We start from the raw sequence: 26,169 nt of genomic DNA on the forward strand, positions 1-26,169 counted from the left end.
GTTGTTATAAAAAGCCAAATTGTTATGTTTAATTATGCTGGCTTGAGCGCCTTTATAAACTCCGGCCATATTTGACCCATTATCATATCCCCGGCCTCAGCAGTCCTTCAACGGAATTGAGCGTTTGCTGAGTTCGTCAATGACTAAGTTAGCCACATCCACTCCAATTTTTTGTTACAGTCAACAAAATTTAAAATCGATCGCAAATTTTAAATTCCGATTCAAAATCTAACATATATCTCAAGGTCAATGCTCTTTGCCTAGTATGTGAGGCATCGGGGATAGAGTCTGCAATAATAGCAAAATATTTTGATTTCTTTCTTTCAAAACCTGTCGAACTCTTTCCCCACAAACTGTACAAACTCATTTTGAGTCTTTATACAGATAATGAGCTTGAACCTGTTTCCCCTCTTCTTAGGCCTATTTTACTTTTGAAATATGCTCTCCTAGCAAAGGGTCATATTACGTCAATAGCTCTATCTGACCCAAAAAGTTTCCATTGTTCGGATCCCCTTTTTTCAAAGGTTCCTCTGAGAGCTAACCCTCGCTCTCCCAAAATTAAGATTACAGAGAGCAATCTCATATATATATATATATATATATATATATATATATATATATATATATTCTTCCAATATTTTCTTTCTGAAGCCAATTCTGAGTCGAGCTTTGAATGGATGTCTGATGCGCCACTTAGCCTTCTTTCTAACTCTCTCCATTAGCTCCTTTTGTGAGAAGCGCTTGTTTCATGCGATGGTAATTTATTTTAAAGCTTTCGCCATCCATATTTATTTGTCCATCCATCATTACTTAACGAAACGGACTTATTTGGATCAGGTTTCTCGCCCCCAAAACTATTATAAAAAAGCCTACACGGTAAAATAAATAAGGACGCAGCAGTATCACTCTATACAAGCTAGTTTCTTCTAATACTCTCTCAGGTTGGTCTTTTTGAAAAAAAGAACTGTTTTTGGAAAAGCTCTTTTTCCATCACTTAGCAGGTCTGACGGTATCCCACGTGGCCCCATTTACACTTAAGTCTAATCATACTATCAGTCACCACCTTGTTTTTTAGAAGTCGAAAATCTGAGTTTGTAATTATAGTACCTATCCCAGAATCCACGTTTGACATAACTTTTAGAGTATCGTGATCTTCGTTAAATGTAAGAAAAGAATATGTAGTCCTAATTTCGCCTCAATAAAGAAGTGTTTCTATTCTATTCCATCATCCATAAAATATCTTCTTTAGTATTATGTTCTGAGATGAATCCGCCGTTGTTTTTCCTTCGTCCACATTACACTTATTACGATCTTCACTTTCTTTAGTATTAGGGGGTTCGTGTTCATCAAAACTATGAGAAACTCTTTCTGAACCAGGGTCATTAGGATCGTTGCTAGTGTACTTTCAACTTCAAATAATATACCTATATATTATTTCTATAATATTCTACGTCCTTTTTTATATTTTTAATTTTCTTTTGCATTTCTTTATGTTTTTGAGCACCAGATTTGTGTTTGTAAAGTGCCCAATTTTAGTTATAACAGTGTTCTTGAAGTGTATAGTAAAGCAAAAAAAGCTAGAAAAAGTAGGGCATACTGTGATAACTGAGCGAATATGCATTTTCGTTTGTTTATTTTCATAAAATATCCACCATACTTAAGATTTTTTATAATTTCTTTAAGAAATAAATAAATAAGTTGTAGGCTAATTATGCGCGCTTACATAGCTAAGTGGAAAAGAAGGTTATTAATGCTAGTATTTACAAAACAAAGTTTTAAATGGTAATAGTATGTATAAAGAAATTTTAAGTATGTTTACTACAGCAAAATAGTATGATAGGCATTTTAAACAACAACTAGTAAGACAGCAAGAATAATTCATTGATTAATAATAACGGCTTGTAACAACTGTGACGGTAACGACTAACGCGTCAATGAAGATTGGTGGGAAATACCAGCTGAACGCAGTAAAAGTAGCCTCTTATGGCAAATAATAGTACCCGTGCCAGACACCTATTATTCACACACTTATTATATGTCTATAATTTTACATACTATAGCGCTTAAAATGGAATATTATTAACTGATAATAACACGTGTATCAATTTTGGGATTTTTTGGTAGTCAAATGCAGTTTTTTATGTGCACCTGAGTGTAAACAAATGATGATGCTCTTTTATTCACATTATCTACACCATATAGTTTTATATAAATTGACAGCGCACTTTTAAGATAAATATTTATTGTAAGTAAACAATTCAGTTGTCAGTCGGACAAATAAACTCAAAAACCTATAAGGCTTAATAGTCGACAGGAAAACAATGTTTCTGAAAACAAACGAAAAACCATTCGCTCAGTTACCTGTATGTTTTACAAAATCAGAGTTAAATTAATCTTCTTACAACTTGTACACAGAATTGTACAAAACCAATCACACAAGAGCATAAAACAGCACTGAAATGCGAGCTTGAAGGAAACATAGGTTTAGTATTGTGTTGTTTCACGTTCAGGTTGCAACCTGTGGTAAGGAATGTGTGGGTAGGAAAAAGTGGTGAGTCACTGCTTCCGCGCCTGCGTGACGCGGATGTAAGCGACCACCGCCAGTCAAGCACCACGTTTCTTGGACGTTTCTTACAGCCGCGCCTCCACTATCAGTGTTTAAAATTGGCTTAGAATGAAAATTAAACCAAAATAACCATTCTCTGCACATTAGGCACGTTGATAAACAGAGCAGCTGTAAAGCATTTGAACTTAATCTGTCATTTAATTTTTAACAACGAACGTACATTTTAAACATTAGGATGTTTTTAATTAATATATTCGTCGGGCCGGACCCTCTGTGAGTCCGGGCCCCTGTGCATTTGCCCCCCTGTCACGCCCCTGTCAATTAGCGGCAGGCGATTCAGTTTATATAGTGAAATGGAACTCACCGGACAGAGGGGGACAGCGGAGACCCTTCTTGAAGATTCCCTTTTCTCTCATTGTCTGCCGCCTGTAGATTCTTCTAAAACACGCTAGAGACCTTTCACTCTCTTGAATCCCACTAACTGGTTACAATAAATAATTCCTCTAGCAGTCGCTAGATGGCTATAGATCAGTGTTGCGAGACTTTCGATTACGATAGTATCCTATTGTAGTGTTACTTTTCTGTTATAGAAAATAACTGTGTACGAGTGTACGATAATTTCGATTGACAATAAAATAACGATAAATCACTCTAATTTCAATAGTGTAAGTATTTTTTTTTATTGTTAAAATAGTTATTTCAAGAATAATTGTAATACATTTCAGAAAAAAATTGAATAACTTTATTACAATTTTGCTCTAGAGGGGGGCAGCTGCCTCCCTCTCTGAGTACGCCCTAAACACTTTCAGCTCATATTTTGGCGTTCTAATCTATCTCTGTCTATCAGCTCACTACTGTGACATATGGTATGAACAGTTCTCACTATCTTGCCTTCAAAACTTGAGACAAGTAGCCAAAGATGAAGGTGTGCGCCACCCTCGTGCAGTCGAAGTCATCACTCATTAATGTAATGTGAATGACATCATCACTGATGAAGGTCATTTAGCATTTGTATTACCGGTGCAAAAGTCGATGAATAAGCTTGGCTGAAATGTACTTAAATGTACAAACGAGCCCAGACATTAATTCAGGTAATCGTTTCCCATTGGCCGATTGACGGTCTGATCGTTTGACACAGTGACTTTTGTGTAGTGTTAGCGATATCGCCATTCACCTATCCACCCATGGATATCGAATCGATCCTACTGGAGCCCAATTGAGGATCTGAACCAGATGGACCGCCTGTAAGCCTGATCTGAAGCTAGAACGACGAGGATGGTTAGCATCGTTCCATATCAACCCTTTTGTTATCTCGCTAATCTTTCCCAACAATCTGTTTCCTTACTTAAATTAACGAATACTAAATAAGATTAAATTTTCTTTAGTCAGAGTTACGAGTCTTTTTACTGCTTTATGCAGTCTTAATATATTTTTAGTCCTAGTAATAGCAGTAGCATTTGTACTTAATCTCCAATTTAAATACTGATTATATCATATATTTTTCGTTGTTTTTATAATATAAATAATATGTTCTATGATAGGCTGAACTATATTTTCTATTCCTATTCCATTTACTTCATGAATCACGTTTAGTGACTATGACTTGATCATTGCTAAGCATGTACGATCAGTATCAATTTATATACCTAAAGAAATGCAAGAAAAGAACAAAATCCAATCTACACAATTTAAAATATTTCGAGGCGACTTCTTCGAAAAACTTGAATCCCATTCCAACTGTAGAGAATTAAAATTGACGTAAATATGAGTCTATAATAATATGGAATTATTAACTACATCCAGCCTTATCTGAACAATTTATAACATAAATTCCTATAGGTAGTGTCTTGAAATTCCGTTACTATAAATACATTTCTAAAATTCAGATTGATATCTATGAAGACATCAAGGAAGTCCATTGAAAGACAAGTCGTGGTTTCGTATTTGTCGATTAATAATGTGCCATCGTCATGTAACCTAGGATTCCTTATTTAAAATAAATTATTTTGGTGTCCTATTATTTACAATTTCAATTACAACGTCGTGTATAACAGAAAGGATACTAAAGATTTATTTCTAGGGTCTCGTGTGTGTATTTACAGTGAACAAAAATATTGGAAATTTTCTTAATACTGTAATTCTTAAAACAAAAAGGTGTAAAGAGAGCATTTTAAATGTATAATGAAAAAGGACCAAGGATGAAAATGATATCTGAATTATTGTATATTGTAAACACACACCACAATGCCTTGCGTAATTCCTTCAGTTAAATTTGGGCAACATGGATGAAAAATATGAACTATAGTAGTGTTTTGATAATTCTAGGGTAATCGTTTTTGGGTAGGTGGCGACACTGCGTTATCAAGCTGAACCTGCTGTGAAAAGGGAAAACATTCGTCACAGCACATTGAATACAATCAGAATCAAGTCATTCATTCAATTGTGACAACTGTTTTTGTTGTGTGTGCTGTTTGTTGTGTATTGGTTAGAGATGATAATTGTGAGGAACTGTGACTGAAAATACCACATTAATACTACAAAAATTCCTAATTTTATATGTTCTTTATCTCTATGGATGAAGCGGTAAAACTATGAAAACCATTGAAGGAAAAGTTGTTGTATTAGGTGCTCAAGGTAAAGGTCCTAGATTAGGGTTATGCAACTACCCATGTTTTCATAGACTATTAGTATTATAAGCAATAGCTACTCAATTATTCTGTAAGTATATAAGGTCCCTATAACTTAAAAATCAAGTTTGTAAAACCATACCAAATAGGTTTTTTTATAAGTAGCAGGCCTAGTTCCTGCCATGAAAAGTTTTGTAGGCTAGGTAATTTACTTAACCATTTGAAGATTATATTAGCCAAAAGTCTTGGCTATTTGAGACGTTTTGTATAGTTTTACATGCTTATTGCAACTGTGTAATGCTTATGGCAGCATGATTATTTTTGTTTTATAGTTTGTTGTTCCTAATAACATTCTCCATTTAGTTTGTATACCATAGTATAATATGGTTTCTAGCCTATTGATCTGCTTACAGACCTTAAACAAAACAAAAAAAGCTACCCATATTTTAGTTAGCCGTGATGAAATAGTTTTTAAATTTCAAGTTTATTTCAAATAGTCTGTAGCTATATTAAATCTTTACTACCTACCTACCAGTACTAAGGGGTTTGGAATGTTTAGTCTATAAGTTAAGCTTTTACAGTAACAAAATAGACCAGCCACTTTACAAAATGGATTAGATTTTTTAAAACATATAAATTAATATTGTGATTTATTATGTTGTTTTCATAAAGATAGGTCAGCCTGTTCTTTTATTTATTAAAAAATATCGTCAGTTTTAGCGAAAAAAAATATTTTACTTGACTGTATATCACTGAATTTTTGTTTACTTTCAAAAATAAAACCAGCACAGAAATTGAATAATAAATTGGAGCAAGAAAACAAAAGCTGACACATAACAATTATATGTAATTTAGCATATACTATTACAGGTTACATTACAAGCAGTCAGCTGTTTGCCTGCCATATTAGTTGATGACAAGTGCATTTTAATACAGGTTCCATAACATAGATACCATATTTTTTAACCCTCCAACTGGCAGTCATTTTTTCCTGTAGTGGCGGCATGTTTTCGAGCCTCGTGCAAGGGTTTTTTTAAAAATTTATTAAAAATATAAATTAAAAGTAATATATATAGAAGTATATATTTTTGTGTTCAGAATTAAACATATAATAATATTAGTATTTAAATTTGGCCTTAACAAAATGTTTACTAAAATTTTTTTTCCATGAAATTCAAAATTTACATTTTTTTTTTATTTGGGAGGGACCATACCTAGCAAACCAAGTTATAGTAAGAAAAACTATAAAAGTGAGAGTACCATTGTGTGTCAAATTTATTCTAGTTTCAGAAACACATAAGCATTATACAAATTTATGAAACTATAATAACACTATATAACAAAAAGCAGCGATGCGCATAAATTGTGAAAATAGGGTGTATATGTAAGAGTTTGCTAATAAAAGTTTTACTAATACAGTTTTACTTCTATACATGTTATATTGCATATTTTATTACTCAGAATGAAGTAAACTATACAGCAGTAGTAAAATAAATTCCATAACTTTTTTTTTGAAGAGTCGAAAAAAAGTTTCATTTTGTCATTACTCAAAAATTTTGCGAAAAATTTTCGAGAAATTTATTTATTCTAAAATATATTTATTTGCACTACTGCAATATTTAACAATTCACCACACACTAAACACAACACTAAAACACAAATAAACCTACTAAAACTTACTAATAAACACGACTCGTCACATCAACAACATGGCGGTCACATCTTTTACGTTCCAAACTACGAACTTGGTACGTTGCAACTACAATATAAAGAGGAATAAAACTATAGTATTCCTTAGGCTTTTTTTCCCCGAATCCAATGGTGCATGAATCGAATCGATACGTTGCCGGAATATACTGTTATGAGTGATTATGCAAGGGAATGTTTGTTTATCAAAATTTTGATAAACAACAGTTGGAGGGTTAAAGATATTTGGATTAATATTTAAACTTAAGTTTTCTGGTAGTCCAATCTTACATACATTGTGACTGTTGATTGAATGAATATTGGTCTCAAAAGTTTAAAATTGAGTTGTAATTATTAACCCATTCAGATCTAATTTAGTTCTAATTGAATAAATAAGTGATGTTTACCTGTGTGATAATAAGATTGTGGACATTGACCATTGTTAAATGTTACAATAAAATAAACATGACTTAATCTTTTTTTCTATGAAGGTGGTGTGGGTTCAGGTATGTTTGTTGTTTATGGAAAACATTTTGTTGTCAACTTTGATTATATTGTACCAATCACCAACAATTGATATATGTATATACGTATATATATATATATATATATATATATATATATATATATATATATATATATATATATATATATTATCTGTACAATATACTTTTTCATACAAACTGATGTTTTATTAAGTATTTGACACCTGGATAAGAGGATAGATTCAACTCTGTGAAGCATTTTTGTTTGTAATGCTTAATAATAGGGAATACCTGAAATTCTGTATTGATGATGTTAACCCTTCTCATTAATTGTTATTTGAACTTCAAACTAAGAATATAATGCATTTCATCTCTAATACCTTATCTCTTCATTTTTGAAGAGGTAAACTTTAGGCCAATTTACATCAATATATCTTATATTTATAGAGTATAATCTTAAAAATAAAATAATGTTACTAATACAAATAATAACATGACTTCATTAGCGTATTGATGGTAGTTAATTTGAACACTAGTAAGCTTACATTTCAAAACAACTCAATTATTATATTTAATGTGTTTCTTCCATAAATTAAATTAAATGTCAAAAAAATTTTGGGAATATAAAATATTTTCTATTGTCACGATTACTTATCTAATACCTTACAGCGTGCTGTATAATGTCATAGTAATTTAGTAATTTGAATTGTTTGGTGTTTTGGGGAGGTTGCTGAGGCAAGAATGTTGTGTTATGTGTTGGTGACATGTGAAGTAATGTAGTTGAAGGTGTGTAATTGAGAGTGCTGCACAGCTGTTCTGCCCGCCCTTCTTATCAGCACAAGGCCTCTAGTTGCTCTAAGAAATTTTTCTTTGGAACAAATTCTCTTCACAATGTATTATGTTGGCTTAGTACCACTTCTAAAGATGATTTTTAGATTAGTGTCTGGATCACCATGTCTTGAACTGTTTATAAAAATAAAGAAGAGACAGACAATAGTTTGAGAAGCATCATGTTTCTGTTATTGTAATATATAACGATGGCAGCAAATGTCTGTAATCCTTTCATCCCCTCAAATCATCCATCTTTAACGATGAATGAGCAAAGAAAATGTCTTTCTCAACACCTAGGGAATACAACAGTCGTTAACGTACAAGGAGCTAGTCTGATTGTGCAGATTGATTACAATTGTCCCCGTTTTTGTACTCTAAAAGTTAATATCATTAAAATTTATCTCAAAAAAGGATGGGGACAGCTAAACATTTGCTCAGGGCAGTTAAATAGCTAGTACTGTCTCTGAATTTATTTCAAGTGTAGGAATGAGGTCTAATCTTAGTATTTGGGTGCAATTGATAAGAAAATATTCACTGGTATTGCAGTTTAACTATGACAAGATTATTAAGTTTACTAGTTATATAAGGAACTGTGGTGATGGTTGTATGAGGTCGCTCAGCTGATAGCTCATCCTAAATCAGAAAAATTGATGAGCCAGCAATGGCATGGCATTGCAGTAGCAGTTGATTTCACCATACCCCATTTGAACTGCTGTTTTGTTAATCATGTTACCTCATCATTGCTTATCTTGGAACCATGCAATGGCCCTTCTTGTGGTTTGGCACTTGTACCTCATAGTTTTTCCACTCTGGTGACACTTTCAAATTGTTTACAGTCTACTAATAACAAACTTTAAACAAGAATTACTAATCTAGTTTTTGTTAAGTTGTGATTTTTCAATTTCAACTTATTATTAAAGGTTTTAATTATTATTAATAATAGCCTTTATAATTTTTCCAGGTGTGGGTAAAACTAGCATGGTTGTGAGATACATTGGCAAGATGTTCAGCCACCATATAAGCCCTACAATCGGAGCATCCTTCTTTACTTGTAAAATCAATATTGAAGATACCAGAATAAAACTGCAGGTATTTCATCAGTATAAAACTAGAAATTAGTGGGTTTACAAAATGGTTAAAAGGTTTTTTTTTACCACATTAAATTTGTAAATATCATAATTGAATAGAAATTAGTAAATGCTTCTAAAATACTACATACATGTTGGTTTTAAGATAATTATAGTTTTATTCCCGCTTTTAAAATGGATGAGGGGCACTTTAAATTTTTAATACATGCATATTTGTTATCCATCATATAAAAAAAGTTCTGAAAATACAACCCAAGGCTTATAACAAACTATTTTATCCTGCCTCTATACAACAAAATGGTGGAATATTGTTGAAATTTTGAATTCTCTACAAGAAAAATAAAACATGTACTTTACTTTTCCCTGTGAAAAATCAAATAAAAATCAATTAAATATATTAGCAACATGGACTGTGTCATGCAATAAGTTTGTTAGCAAACTGTATGATATAAAGGAATTGAATCCCCGCTTTAAAATACAGTATAGGTGCAGTGACGTTGTTTATCTGTTCAGGTCAGGAGGAATTTACTAGGTCTGATCACCAGTATATCACCTTCAGCACTGGATAGGGATAGCGGCAAGAGCTGCACAGAACTCGATCTTGGGACTGGACCAGTAGAACATTGCCTACAATGGGATGCTCTGAATGAAAATTCTTGAAGGGAGCTTGCTCATGGGATACATCGACGCGTCATCACTGCGAGGACTTTTGACGAGGCACAATGGCTGCTCGACTGAGTTGTGGTGTGAAAGCTGGCCTGTATGGTTGAGTATGACCTGACTCTGGCGACGATGAAGACGACAGAAAATTGTACATCTCATCAAACAGAATGTTGATACCATCGTTCAGGTCCGAGAGCGCTGTGTAGTATCTTGGCGTGATGCTTGATAAAAAACTCACATTCTGAGACGAGAACTCTAGCGTGACAGATAAGGTGGGGATTGCTATTGTTTCTTTGAGCCGACTGATGCATAATATAGGGGGCAGCTGTTGGTGTTGGTCACTCCATGGTTATGTACGGATGCGAGGTATGGGGCTTTACATAAAGAAAACTACCAGCAAAAGGTGGTGGAAGAGCGGGAAAAGGAGCCATTGCGGATCGCAAGTGCTTAACGAACTGTCTGCGAACTAGCCATCTTCAGACCTGTTTGTGGCCTGGGCCATTCCAGCTGACCTGAGGAAAATTGTAATAACACACACTGAGGTCCAAGTACACACTATATGGGATTGGCACAGACTATGGCTGCTAGAGAGCAGATAGTATTGACCGGCTAGGCCGATTGGAGGCCTGAGAGAACGAGTGGAGTGAAAACATGGGGAGGTCAATTTCTACCAAACTCTTAGAGCGTACCTGTTCAAGATGGGCAAGTTTGAAAGCTCGGAATTTCCCTATGGGGACATGGAGCACTACAAAGCCAACCACATGTTCTCTTGTGAACAGTGGGAAAACGAAAGATGTGGCCTCGAGATTTTCATAGACCAACTCTTACCGGACAGGATTTTTCAGTAAATGGTCTGTGGCAGACTTGGAATATTGTCTCTGTATATATATATATATATATATATATATATATATATATACACACACACACACACACACAGACATATATATATATATATATATATATATATATATATATATATATATATATATATATATATATATATATAGAAAGGTTGCTGAAAACAAGAAATTAGAAGAAAGGTAATACAGCCCCAATGTTACCCAACCATCCTGATACTGTAGGAGTCCCCTGTTGGATTAGGTAGGTACCCTCTTGAAGTAATATGGAAAGCAGTCCTGAGAGGCAGTGATGTCTGGGCTGGTGGGGTTCTTAGTGGGTGAGAGTCCCATGGAATACGCTGACTATTAATGCATTAACATTTTCCTTAATAGTAAAAAATAAATACTGATCTCTTCTTGTTTTCTAATACAAACTATTGGATTTAAATATTATACAGTGAGATCAAACTTATCACTTTATATTTCATGAAAGATTGGTCAGCTGGATTAACCTCTTCTTGTTTTATGATATAGGCTGTACGTAATATTAAAATATGAGTAAAGTAAGACCTAAAATCGGAAATAAGTATACTAGATTATAATTACATTCATTATTTAAGTTCTTAAATTGCCTAAACTATTCTTTTATCTCAGTATTACTATAAACTTGTGTATAATAGAGCTTTTTGTGTACATCACACCAAAATATCTTTTTGTATCACAAAGATTATATCTGAAACACAATTGCTAAATTTCTGGCAAAACTTCATGTTAACTCATTGCTCAAGACATTTATGGTGAATTGTCACACAGTCAAATGTATTAGCATAAGGAGCAGAATACTTGTGACTCACTAGCTGGGCAAAGCGCACAGAGTCCCTGGAAATGATCTCGGATGGGTCTCCTCTCCATCCCATGCCGATCTGAGATGGTGATTTACATAATAATTGGCCAGTGTAGGGAGGTCGGATACTGTTCAGACAAACCTCATTTAAATGTGTACTCTGTTATACCAAATTTGGTTCATTTCCAGAAGATAATAAATCATCACTGCTGGGGTGCTATATATTCAGATACATGTAGAAATAACTTATGGGAAAAAATAAATAATGATCTTAGACTTTTAAGAGCCTGGTCTAATAAAAATAAAATGTTAATAAATGTAAATAAGACTAAGTTTATCAATTTTGATTTTAAGGGCTTTGGTTTTGACGTGCCTGTGAAGTATCACGAAGAAACTTGTACAACCTTTATTACATGTAAATGTATTGAATTAGAAGAGGTAAATTTTTTTAAGTATTTAGGTGTATATTTTGACCAGAAAATAAATTGGAAAAAACACATATCTTTCATCCAAAATCAAATTAGAAGTAATGTTAGGAAGTTTTATTTTTTGAGAAATTTTTGTGACGAAAAGCTGTTACGTACTCTGTATTATGCACTAATTTACTCTAGGTTACAGTACGGTATTGTATGCTGGGGAGCAGCTCCAAAAACAAAAATAGACGAAATTAGAGTAACACAGAACACTTTTATACGTTTAATCTTAAGGAAAAAAAGGCGCGACTCTTCTTATCCTCTTTACCAACAATTACAAACTTTTCCCATACAATATATTTTTATTTATAAAGTATTAAGATTATTTTTTTATAAGAAGTGGAAATAGAAATAATATTGAACAACAAAAACAATATGTCACAAGAAATTTGCAAAGAGGTCTTATCCAAAAACCCAAAGTTAATAAACTAGCTTTCAGGCGTTCATTTTCCTACATGGGTCCACATTTGTTTAATCAAATTCCAAATAAAATTAAAAAAATTAAAACCTTAAATGCTTTTTGTAATGCTATAACTAATTGGTTACTTAGTCAAACTGAACAGATAGATATTATACACAACAGATTAGTCTAAAATATTCTTAAATGAATTCATTCTTTTTCTCATATGCAAACTAAAATTCGTCCCCTTTATAGACAATTATTTTATATGATTGTATTCTCTATTAATTAGTAACCAATATAACAAAACAGTCTGTAGAATCTTAATATTGTTTAGTAACCATATTAATATATATCTTAATATGTCTTATAATCTTATAATATCTTATCTTATCTTATATAATCTTGTAATATATATATGTATATGTATATATATATATATATATGTATGTATATATATATGTATGTTGATATATCTTGTATATCTTAATATGTATATATCTTAATATGTCTTGATGTATAATAATATAACATATCTTAATATTAATTAGTAACCAATATAACAAAACAGTCTGTAGAATCTTAATATTGTTTCCATTACTCTAAAATGTTAAGATAATATTGTCATTAGATAAATTGTATTTTTTACATAGATGATTTAAAGTCTTCAATATATTAGTCTTTTATGTATATTTAAACATTGTATGTAAGAATAAGATTGACTAGAGTTTAAATTGATTAAGTTGTACTCTTATCAACGTTAATGTATTTTTATTTTAATGTTGATTTTAGTTAAATATAGTGAGAAGATTTCAATATACCGCAGTGATCTGCACATCAAGTCCTTTTCAGAGAAAACCGGACTGTTATCAGACCTTTCCTTGTTTATTGTTAGTTTTATCTAACCACGCAACTTGTTAATGTGGTTAGATTATATTCCTTAATAATCTTGTTTGTAAAGTTTATATTTTTTTGGAATAAATCTCATTATCTCATATAAAACAAAAAAGTAAATATACTGATTAGACCAGTTCAGTGTCCTAATAACCCCAGTTGTTTTATTGGTAAAGTGTATTCTTAGGGGTTGATGTCCATGTCTAGTATTTAGCAATAACCTACCATAAAACAATATTAACTAATAAGTGTTATTTTGATTTCCCCAATTTTGTAGATATATTTTAATTAAAGAATGGTATACACTTCTAGAAAATATCCATTATTATTCTTATGAATCTACTGAGTTTTGACTATTAACGAGGTATTCAGGTTCAAACCCTGTTGAAAAATTGCTAACACAATTTAATTCTTGGAACATTTCGGCCTTGCTTTAAAGAGCTTTATTTATTCAAAAAATGTTAGACTAACAACAGTTTTTGGTCTAACAATTGTTGATGTAAGGTAGCTCTCCACAGCAGCGCCGAAATATTTTAAAAATTTTATTATGTTAGCAGTTTTTCAACACAGTTTGAATCGGAAAAACCTTCATAATAAATATGGCATCATCTGTGAAACCCTTAAAATTAAGGCTACTGAAGTTTCCCAAACTTAAAATGATCTAAATACTGGCATTAACTTTTAAAAAACTTTATAAAAGTTAAAAAACATTTAAGGCAATAGATTTATATTTATTATATGATAAAGAGGAAAAGATTTATGATTGAACTATGACATTGAGTTGTCTTTATTAAGATGATTCTGATATTATATCTAACGATAGAACTTGTTATGCAATGCCTGCTGGTGAACGTATTTCAACTGTCTCCATATGTTGTGTAAACGTAATCTTTTGGGATTATATGGATGTTTGCAGTAGAAATGTGACATTTATGGTCACATAATTTGTTTTTTTTTTTACGTTCAAACTGATTATGCAATTTGATTTAAATAGATAAGAGTTATTAGTTTAAATTTACCATCAACATATTTGTACTTTTACGGTTGAGTCTATACTTGGTCAGTCAAATGTGAACTAAAGTTGCGTTATTTCAACAGTGTGTGTACTGTATTTGGTTGCTAAAATTTTGTTTAGTCAAATTGGTTTTGGTAAAAGCTTTGTCTTTATTATTTTTTTCCAGTACAAACAAAAATGAGACATTGAAAGAAATAATCATTACAACCAGAGTTTTTTTTGCAGGCCAGTGGATTATGAGGATAAATATTTTTTAAATATGCTTCAACTTTCAGTTGGAGGGTTAACTTTGAATGGTATATTTAAGAGAAGTTGAAGAACTTAAGATTTTAATGTTGGTAAAATACAATATCATTTCTATATTTTAATATTAGATTAAGCTAGTGTTGAGAATTTGACCGTGCAATCTGTTTTTAGTAGCATAGCTACTGATTAGAATGTACTATTTTCAAATAACATAACAGGAAATTCAATGTGGAAGAAATAGGCTCATACAATCTTTAGATTAATTATTCCAGCCTATCAAGCTAAAATGACCATTAGTAAGATAGTTTCAAAATTAAGAGTTCTGTAGTTTTTTATTGATTAAATTTTAAATAGTAAAAATCAATTGAATTAACCTTTTAACTACTAGTGTCCTCAATGCTACACTCATGTATAAAAGTTTCCATGCATTCAGTGAAAGTGCCCTCAACTACTTTCATGTATTATGTTTTTTGCCATTCTGAAGAACATTCACTGCTTTCTAGTGGTGATAGCAGTAATTCTGTGTTACAAGGATTTAACATTATTAATAATTATTAAATACTATAATTTACTGGTAATATTTATGTATAAAATAATTTTTTGCACCATAACACCTCAAACTACTGTTTAGTAAAAATATAGGTCAAATGAATTGTTTTGAATTGAGGTAAAACAGTTTTTAAAACAGACAAAATCATGTTTTACCATCATTGGCCTGCACTGGGAGTGCCATGGTTGTCCAATTTAACCACACTATGTACTTGATGCTATTACACAAGTTGATACATTTACAGTGGTTTTAAGGATTAAAATTAATTCATTTATTGAAAATTAATCAGCAGTAATTATTGCTGAAACTAAGTAAATAGTTTTACAGGTGTGGGATACAGCAGGGCAGGAACGGTTTCGCTCCATGGCACCCATGTACTACCGCAATGCTAACGCAGCCCTTCTAGTCTTTGATATAACACACTACTACACATTCACTTCCATCAAGTCCTGGGTCAAAGGTGAGATAGTATGTCACTTTCATAGTATCTGAAATGATAGGTTGGTGTGTTTGTGTAACATTGACTGTTACTTGTTGATAAATAATATCCTCACTCGCAGTTATTCAAATGTAAAGTAACTACTGAAACATTAAACTATATTTCTAAATTTTTAACAACATGACTGCTATGATCTTAAACCCATAGCAGGCATGTGTTTTAGCGTGCTCTTTAAGTTCCTTTGAGAAATAAAATAAATGTAGACATTTTATAGTAAAATCTGCATTGTATAAATGTTATAAAACTTTTACAGTTGTTAGTTGTCTCTTTGCCCTATTCTTTTTTTTGCTAAAATGAGAAATAAAAAAAATCAAGCTCAGCACATCGTATATATATATATATATATATATATATATATATATATATATAACTTTTATCTTTTTCATTTCATTAGATAGGGTGTCTAATATTACATAAAAAGTGTTTGTTTTAAAGTTCTCTCTGCTTAGAAGTTTTGTTTCACCTTCTCCAGTCTCATCAGGTTGGAGCTTTCGTGGCTTCTTTTTTTGACTTCATCTTCATATATACATATTTCTGACTTTAGCAGAGCTCAATTTTCATAAATATAGAACTTTTTTCATATACTACTAATATACTCTGATAATGATCTATACTTTAGTGACAAGTCGGTTTTAGATGATGGTAGCTTTTTACTAGTAATATTAAATCTGTTGAGTAGATCTCCCCACATAATAGACAAAAATGCAGTTTCTAATCTTTGAAGCTTGCAAAGGTAGGTACCGGCTTCAATTTGTGTGGTTGCCTTTTCTGTTTTGACATTGAAAATAATGTTGAGTGCTTCTATTACTTCTTACCAATCTTCATTAAATGCCTTGCAAGCGTCATCTCTCGCTGACCAATGTGTGTTTGATAGACATTTTAGGTTTTTCTGTATCCACGTATCAACGGAAACTACACTACTTGCCCTATATAGTACAGACTACAGTTGACAGCTAACTTCCTGATATTTTGTATAGAACAGTGCAGTACACTAGCCTTGAGATACTTGCCCTTAATTTTAAAATATTCTCAATTGAATTATTTCCATTACTGAAACCTTTGTCGCTCCCAAAATTTTGCCGCCCTGGGCTACAGCCCCTATAGCCCCTCTCCTAAATATGCCACTGCCCTGATTATGTAACCCCTGACAAGTTGTAAACTGAGAAACTAAAGACCCTAAAATTGTTTATCTATTTATGTTACTATTATATGAAAATCTAATGGTGTCGTTTTATATGTGTGTTACTCAATCACGTAAAAACTACTGGACTGATTGTACTGAAATTTTACATGGACATTTTTAGGGTCACTAGTTAACATTCTTAGGCCTATTCTTATTTCGTAAATCCCTCCGGGCTTTGAGAAAATCCCATTGATCTCTAAGTTGCATTACAGCAAACAAATGTTATTAATTAAAAAAGAGCCAGTTAAATGTAATCAATTATTCTTCATAAACATTGTTAATAACAGTACAAGTATATGTTTAATTGATTTAACCAGTATTTTCAATTTGTTGATATTTATAGTCTTGAAAGGGTAGAGTAAGCTTGATAGTGAAAACCCTTCTTATTTCAAACTTTTCTGTAACCAATGTTGAGCACAGAGTAAGAAAATTAAAATTTTACTAAAAATATACTTTCAACTGTACATTTTAGCAAATATTAACTATGCAGTGCTTGGTCAGTACTATAATGCAGATACTACAGGCAAAGTTACTGTAACTTTTATTATAGTTATCTAACTTTTACTAAAAATTGTAGACTTATAAAACCCATCTTAGTTGTCTTTTGACAAAGAAGGCTACTCAGGCCTGCTTATATATATATATATATATATATATATATATATATATATATATATATATATATATCTTCTTCATCAGGCCAACAAAGAAAACTCAATTGTGGCACCAGAAATATTTTGACAGGAAGTAAATTACAATGGCCGAAAGTAGATGCTTTATGACTGAAGTAGACTTCTCACACCTGTTTATGTATATTCTTGATTGGAGGACAAGGCAAAATCAACTATTGAACAAAAAATACAATACCCATTAATGTACACTTTTGACATATTTTATTGATTGTGGCAACAAGGAAAACTCACATTGGCATCAGAAATATAATTCATTTATGTTCATACAAGTGCACAAAACCTACGAAATTGTGTGCAAAGCCCTGCGGCTTTACTGTTATTTGGTAATAAAATTACTAGACACTAATGCTACATGATTGCCACCGTAGAATGGGATCATTGCCACACTATCAGAGATCAAGCCAATGATAAATATGGCTGCTTTTACTCAGATAAAGGGTTAAGAATCTTGTGAACAAGTACTGTTATAGTGTTTTATATATCTTCATCTAAGGCAATAAAGTAGTGGTGTGTGTTATTTAACTTTGTTGTGATTTTAGGGTATAATTAATTTGGTTATAGTTAACTGCAAACTAGTGGTTGGATATAAATAATTGACCAGCTACTGCTGTAGTTTTGTGATGTTTCCAAAAAAGGGGAGTGCTTTTTATTACATAGCAAAACCCTGAGAAGAGCTGTGTCATAAAAAGTGATTAGGTAGTACTTTTCTGATAAAAAAAACGTTTTTCATGTAAGTTATAATAATTCACAAGTTCTTAGAGTAATTTGATATTTTTAAATTTTTGTTGTTTGTCCTTGTATTAAACCCCTTTTGTAACTAAATGTATTCTTATAATCAAAGAATTTTTTGGAAGAAGCATATATATCCTTTGGTCTTTTTCTATTAGATTGTGAATATATCTTGTAACAGGACTATTATTAGCACTGGGTAGTTGACCTTCAAAACCACCAAATATAGTGTTTGATGTGTTCAATCGCGTTAGACTCTGTTATCAAATTTGATATTGCTACTACCTGGACACAGATATTTTCGTAAGCACTATACAAATTAACTTGTCTTATGAATCAATCTGTGAAAAATTAGTGAAATTGTCTGTGTTCTTGTAATTACTTATTTCTCTTATTTTCTTTAGTCAAGATTCAAGATGTCTTATGTTTATAGATTAATTGATAATTAGTTGTGTAATATATTTACTTTTAAATGTTATAGATATGTATTTTTAAATTGTTTTAATATTGTACTAAATTTGTAACTTCATCCCTGTGTAACAGTATATTTTTTAGACTCATTAATTTATGGTGGTACTTTAAATTTCTAAAATTGGTAGTGTGGAAATATAATTCATATATTAATAAGTATCACTTTTAACATGTTTTTTTTTAGTTTATACAAACACTTTTTGTATATAGAGATGACCTGAAGCTACTGGGATGAATTTAAAAAGTAAAATTTAAGAATTTAAATAATTTATCTATAAATATTTATAATTGAATGATAATGCACAAAAACTGTGTACAATGAATGTGGATAGTGGCAGTTGACTTTACAACGTACATTGTTAACTAAGGACATTGACAACTTTTCTGAATGTGGATGTGTGAAATTTATATGTCCTCTGCTAATTGTGATACCCTTCATAAAGAGGTTTACTAAAAATGTTTTCTTGAAATTACTCACAAGAGTAAAAAAACCTGTTAATTAGTACCTCCCTACAACTTATCACAATATTATATGACTTCATGATACACGTTTTAAATAGTATATTTTTTATGTCCCCAAAACAAAAGGGTTTTTCCAATTGAAAAAGATTAAAGAACTCTTGTATGACATGAATAAAAAAGCTAATGTACTGTAACAAAATTTCATTTGTAAAATTAATTGGAAAACACTTGTTATAGAGGATTATGTAAGAGTCCAATGCAGTGAGCAATGACTATTGGCAATTATCATATAGTTTATCAATTATTAATTAATATTATTAATCAGTATCTGTTTGTGTGGGTTGTGAAGAATTTATCGGTCTAGGCAGAAGGAAATTATTTGTAAACAAGTTTCATATTTTGTTATGGAATTATATTAGTATTTACAGTATATTATTTCTTAAGTTATTTCAGTCTTATTCATTAATTTCATTTAAAAAATCATTAGTTTGCCAATTTTTATTTGTCTTCTTTAGTGTATTGGTTTTCTTAATTTGCCAAGTTCCGGAAGAGTTTGTTAAGTAATAGTGTCATGTCTGTTTGTGTAGAGCTCCAGAGGAATGTAGAGGAACCACTAGTGCTCTGTATTGTAGGCAACAAGACAGACTTAGAGCATCAACGGAAAGTTCCCAAGGAAGAAGCTCTTCAGTATACTCAGTCAATTGGAGGAACATACTTTGAAGTTTCTGCTCTCCATGATCAAGGTAATGGGGATTATTTAATTAAGGATGAGCCTTTCTAACAACCTCTACTACACACTGTTAGTCAATTAATCAGCTGCATCAAGCAGTGCCAGTACATTGAAGTGTATTCTTTGACTTTGTTTGATCATTGATAGCAATGTGTTCATTAGTTAACTGCAAACTTCATGCCAATATTAATGCTGATATAGTCTCTGGGTTGTTTCTTATAATATTGGGTAACTTCTATTTCCTTAAAAAACCTAATTATGTGGCTTTCAATGCAGAAACATCGTTGTTGTCTGTTAACCCATTGAAGAAGTATTTATCAAGGCCTCTGCAATACCGGTAGTAGCAATGAAATTGGGCAAATCAATTCCTTAACAGTACAATTTTCATTGATTATACTAAATTCAACATTTGTAATAAAATTATTAATTTAAAAAATTGTTACTTTTGTAAATGTTCTTACAGATTTTCCTAATTAAAAATTACATTTTTATTATTTTTGGTAATTTTTTAACTCACTGTAACATACTTTACCTAAAATATTACTAGTATTTTACATAAATACAAAAAATTACTGCACGTATCTAACATAATAAGCTCAAAAATAAATTAAAGACAAATATTGTGAGTAACTTTTTTTATGATTTTGCTGTACATTTACTTAAACTTATTGTTTCCTAGAAAATTTATATTTGCTATTTACTGCAAACAAATTACTTTACAGTTAATTAAACAAACTGTACAATTAGAAAATAATTAAAATAATCTTCATCTTGACGTTTAAGTTCTTCATCTTTGCACAAACCGTGAATTGGCAAACGGTTTTTGAGCACGGGAAATAATTACATCCTCCACACCTTCATCACAATCAAGATATCAGAATTGCTCTCGTTATCACTGTCTAATAACAAAGCAACAACAGAATCCTGTAGTTTTGTTACACCCATTACGATCAATTTCTCAACTAAACAAAAACAAACAACACACCTAACCTCGCATTTAGCAGCTGAAACAATGACGTTATTTCAATGCTGCCAGTAATAAAACAAAATTAAATGTATTATCATCTTAGTAAAGGAAGCAGTAAATGTCATGGCAACGATATCTGTAGGATATTTTCAGAACTAAACCATCTATAACAATAAAGCATAATCAGCATGTGGCTCGGCATTCAGTCCGGACCGCTCGGCATGTAACCAGCACATATGTCTTCCCCAATGAGTTAACATGAATTTGGCAGGTTAAAGTTGCCTTGCTCATAAATGCTCAAAAAATTATATTCCTTATATTAAAATAACATTACACACAAGAAAGTATATAATTTAAAATTAGATTTCTTTGTTTGGCCTTCCATAATATCTTATATAACATTTTACTCATTATTATATAATGTCTTATTTGTATTTAAATAAAGTTTTATTTTTTATTACAGACTCATATTATCATCTGTATATGTTATCTTATTGTATTAATAAATTAAACTTGACATTGTTGTTTTTGAACATCCTTCTGGACATTTATTGTAATAATTTAACATATTTGTTGATTATTTTTAATTTAATTTAATTTCATCATTTTTATTTGCCACAAAAATGTACAACATCATTGACAAAGTCATAAATACAGCTCATTATTACAGCCACGTCAAAATCTTAAAACTAACAATAATTATATCTTTCTTATTAGTAATTTTTGGGGGAATTGCGTAAATTTCCCAAAAATTTTTATGTATTGTTATATTGGGTGATTCCGATAAAAATACACATTTTTTCAGGGTTGATTGAGGATTTGAATACAGACATTTATGTCCAGTACACATGTGGTCGCAAATGTTTAATTCCCGAGAAAATTGTGAATTTGTGAAACACCTCCTAGTAGGTAACATGTGGTATTCCCTTTGAGATTCTGCCAGAAAAAAAAAAGCTGCTAAAACTATATTTGTTTTTCTTCTTAAAGCTACTAAAACTAAATTTGTCTTTCTTCTTAATAACAAATTAAAGAACCACTTCATGCAAACAAGAATGTAAAAACATGTTAATTAAAAATAAATCTAATCAGCAGAAGAGAGAGAAAAACCCCCAACTCTTTCAAAATTTAAGACTGTCGATGTTACATAGAGGCTTTGCATCAACATAAACGGGAGAAATTTTAAACATTGGTTATAATAATTTTTTTCCATTCTTGATCACATTATGTGGTTATTTTATATATTATTATGAAGGAAATCAAAGTTTTGCCTACAAGGAGGCGTTTCACAAATTCTCAAATTTCTCAAAAACAAGACAGTTGCAACCGCATATGTATTGGAAAAAAATGTTTGTATTCAAATCCTCTGTCAACTCTGAAAAAAAATGTGCACTTTTATCGGAATCAACCTGTATTTGACCATTTCAATATTATCATGGATACTTTTCCAGTGTGTTAGTATTCTGACAAAGTAAAGTGCCATGAACTAATTATAACAAAAAATGAATCGGATAAACAACAATGTAGCAGGAGAAATGTAATCTTGGCTCAATTAATGATATAGAAACTATTTTAAAATGTTTACAGCTTTCAGCTAAAACTAACAACTTTGTTATAATAATAACTAGATTTTAAGCATTTTTTTTTTGTAACTAAACAATGATTGTGTGTGATATCAGTATTGCTCAGTTACAACTGCTTATGCATAGAGAAGCACTGTATTGCAGATACAACGGCGAAAGCTTATAGAATTTTTCATTGCCGCTCAATATTATTTACAAGCTGAAAGAATATTGTTTGTTACAGGACAGATACATTTTGTGATACTCAATACTCTTAAAGTGTTACCAAAACTTGCCTCTTGTTCAATTTAACTGTTAAAAAACTTGTACGAGGTCTGTCCAAAAAGTATCCAACTGCCGACCAGTAGGCGGCCGCAGCGTTAACCGACCGGCTCGAACCGGTTATTTGAGGGGAGGGGCGAGCCTACTCCTTCCCATATTAGGCATTGAATACGATCCGGTCACTCAGTGAGTCACAGCGCTCTGTTCCGTACAGTACTGCCGTGTGTGTGCGTCGCATTTCAATATGACTGAACGTGTTGAGCAGCACATTTGTATTAAATTTTGCCAAAAACTTGGCCATTCAGCATCAGAGATGATTACTATGATACGGAAAGTTTATGGTGACGTGACTATGGGCGATACACAAATAAAAGAGTGATTTAAGCGGTTTAAAAATGGCTGCATATCAGTGGAGAGTGATGACTGATCTGGCAGGCCTTCAAAGGCCAGAAACGCTGAAAATGTTGAACGTGTTCGTGCAGCAATTAATGAAAACCGTCGATTGACTGGAAGAAGATTTAGGAATACCAAAATCGTCAGTTTGTAACATTTTACACGAAGATTTAAAAAAAAGAAATGTGTCGGCAAAGTTTGTTCCTCGTCTGCTGACAGAAGACCAAAAGAACTGTTGACTTGAAATCGCACAGGACAATCTGGATTTGATAAAAAGTAACCCAGGACTATTTAAAAAAGTTATTACTGGTAATGAGTCATGGGTTTATGGCTACGGCCCTGAAACAAAGGCTCAATCTTCATAGTGGAAAACTCGCGAAGAGCAACGGCCGAAAAAAGCAAGACAAAGTGGAAGCAATGTTAAGACAATGCTGACATTTTTTTTTAACAGGACGGCGTTGTTCATCACGAATATGCTCCAAGAGGCCAAACAGTGAATAAGGAGTATTATCTTGAGGTCCTAAGGTGGCTACGAGATGCAGTGCGAAGGAAACGACCTGAACTGTGGACAAGCCGTGATTGGATCCTGTACCACGACAACACGCCAGCTCATTCCTCAAATCTTATTCAGCGTTTTTTTTGTCAAACACGATATCAACCAACTACGACAGCCTCCCTACAGTCCTGACATAGCTCCTTGTGACTTCTGGCTATTTCCGAAATTAAAAATTCCTTTGAAAGGAAAAAGATTTGATGATGTTGAACAAATAAAACAAAATGCGACGAAGGACCTGTTAGCCATTCCGCAAAATGAATTTAAGGAGTGTTTCCGGAAGTGGAAGGAGCGTTGGAATAAGGTAGTGGCTTGTGGAGGGGAGTACTTTGAAGGGGACCTGATTGCCGTTGCCGCCGAGTAACGTCAGTTCATGCCAAACGTCAAGGTCGGATACTTTTTGGACACACCTCGACCTCGTATTCTCAAATCTCTATCAAACAGTAAAATGCAGAACAATATCCTGGGTTTTAAATCATCTGTTATGTGTTTATGCATTATACAAAATACATAATTATCTCTATTACAGCATAAGAATTCAAGTTGTAATTTCATTATAGTAGGTCAATACCTAGACTTTAATGTGTAAAGCATGTCTTCTCTTTAAGTACTGCACTGTTATTCTCTTATCCTAAGTAGAATATATCAGAAGTCTGAGCACAATATTAGAAGCATTGATTTAAAATTGTGTACATCAAATTAAACATGAAAAAAAATCATTCCATACCTGATTGCTCCTTTAAAAATAAAACGGTAACATTAATTTAGAACTTTAAACTTTATATTTAGACACATACAATATCTGTTGTAAAAAGAATAAAGATGTCCTGGATGCCATCACTAAACGTGCTTGTTTCATCTGTTTCAGGAATAGAAGACGTGTTTCTGAACACTGCGATGGGATTAATGAATCTCAGCAAGGACTCGCTGGTAACGAGCCTGCGTGTGTACGATTCTACTGACAAACCAGATGCATCCCTCCTATCATCAGGTTACGGTCCCACAATACATGCTCATGACCCGGCACCTCACGCTGAAACAGCGAAGCCCTCCCTCTGCTGCTGAGTCTCTTCTGTCACACTGCTAGTATTTCCGTTCCGTCCAGGTCATACAAATCCAAATACTCTTTCCAATGCAGCTATTTGCTTAGCACTTTTGATGACCTACATATTTTTTTTTACTAAGTGAGCGGTGATGTTATTGTAACTGTCATAGTTTTAGTGTTTGTTACAACTTGGATACATCAAGTATAAAGAGGTTTGAGAAAGTTGTCAGGACGGTGATATATTTTTATATTTATAAAAATGTATATACATATTTTGTACTTAACCCTTTTACTGCCGACGTCCGACATATCGGACGTCGGCATTTTTGCCGAAAACGCCAACGTCCGATATGTCGGACGTCTGTTTTTTTTTATCGTTACTGGCTACTGTTATGCTCAAATGCCAAAATATTCGGTATTTTGGTTGTTTAGGAGCAAAGGATAATGAAAGAAGCCATTTGAAGAACTTTGGATTTCTATTTTTGTCGTCTTTGACTAGAATTGACGAACTACCTAGACAGCTGTCAAAACCAGATGATCGGATTATGTTACTGAAATCTTCGTTCATTGTTGTTGTTTACAATGTTATCGAAAGTTTTTTGAAGTGTTACTTTTGTTGATCAAGGATAAAATGAGTAAAAGAGTTACATCTAACTCTCCTGTGAGTGAGGGAACAATAAGTAAGTGCAAGACGAACTAAGTGACGATTTCCTTCAGAATTTGTCAGATTCAGATGCCGAGAACGAATCTGATATTATTGTTAGGGCTATTGATGACAATCAAAGTGATGTGGATGACACTGATGACGATCCTGACTGTATCTTACCATCAGATAATGAGGAGTTATTAGATAGTGAGGGGGATGTGGCACAGATAAGTTTACCTTCAAATTCCACTGGTAGGCCTAGAGGAGGCCTACCAGTTTTGGGAAAATCCTCATAGTGCAGTTATGTTTCAAGGTAGCACCTTCAAATTTGGTATATGTTCTAAGCAATTGCTCTAGTTTATAATGATATCATGCTCATAATTTTAGTATAATTTTAAAAATAAATTATCAGATGCCAAACACAATTTTTATTTATTTTTTATTTATATCGTTTTTAAAAATAAATAATGTGTTTGTTTCAAATTAAAATGTCTTTTTATTATTTAAAAAACAGCATTTAAATACGAGTAAATAAAATAAAAATTCATGCAAATCTAATGAAAAATAAAAAAGATACAGCATTTTTTGTAAATGAATGCACAACAGTGATTTTCCTCCTTGGCAATTTTGACTGGTACAATAAAAAAATGGCCGGCAGTAAAAGGGTTAACATTCCACTCAAGACCACCTATCACTTGAATAACTTTTATTGTTAAATGACAAAATATATTATATTGTATAAGCGATA

The 26,169-nt window shown here is 32.1% G+C and overlaps 1 protein-coding gene across 1 annotated transcript; it reads left to right on the forward strand.

Moving 5' to 3' along the window:
• Positions 1-4,963: 4,963 nt before the first annotated feature.
• LOC124369018 (ras-related protein Rab-31) lies at positions 4,964-25,054 on the forward strand. The gene is made up of 5 exons (XM_046826679.1): positions 4,964-5,200; positions 9,157-9,284; positions 15,538-15,670; positions 19,834-19,989; positions 24,599-25,054. Exons 1-5 carry the CDS (start codon positions 5,158-5,160, stop codon positions 24,793-24,795), a joined length of 657 nt encoding a protein of 218 aa, XP_046682635.1. The 5' UTR covers positions 4,964-5,157; the 3' UTR covers positions 24,796-25,054.
• Positions 25,055-26,169: the final 1,115 nt, after the last annotated feature.

This window comes from Homalodisca vitripennis, chromosome X (genome assembly GCF_021130785.1).
Source record: "Homalodisca vitripennis isolate AUS2020 chromosome X, UT_GWSS_2.1, whole genome shotgun sequence".
Taxonomy (NCBI): domain Eukaryota; kingdom Metazoa; phylum Arthropoda; class Insecta; order Hemiptera; family Cicadellidae; genus Homalodisca; species Homalodisca vitripennis.

Bases quoted from the DNA above. Each gene is read 5' to 3' on its own strand.
- LOC124369018 (XM_046826679.1), top strand. From the start codon at position 5,158: ATGAAAACCATTGAAGGAAAAGTTGTTGTATTAGGTGCTCAAG. The intron at 9,285-15,537 runs GTATTTCATCAG...ATAGTTTTACAG, and splicing joins ATACCAGAATAAAACTGCAG to GTGTGGGATACAGCAGGGCA. The intron at 15,671-19,833 runs GTGAGATAGTAT...CTGTTTGTGTAG, and splicing joins CATCAAGTCCTGGGTCAAAG to AGCTCCAGAGGAATGTAGAG.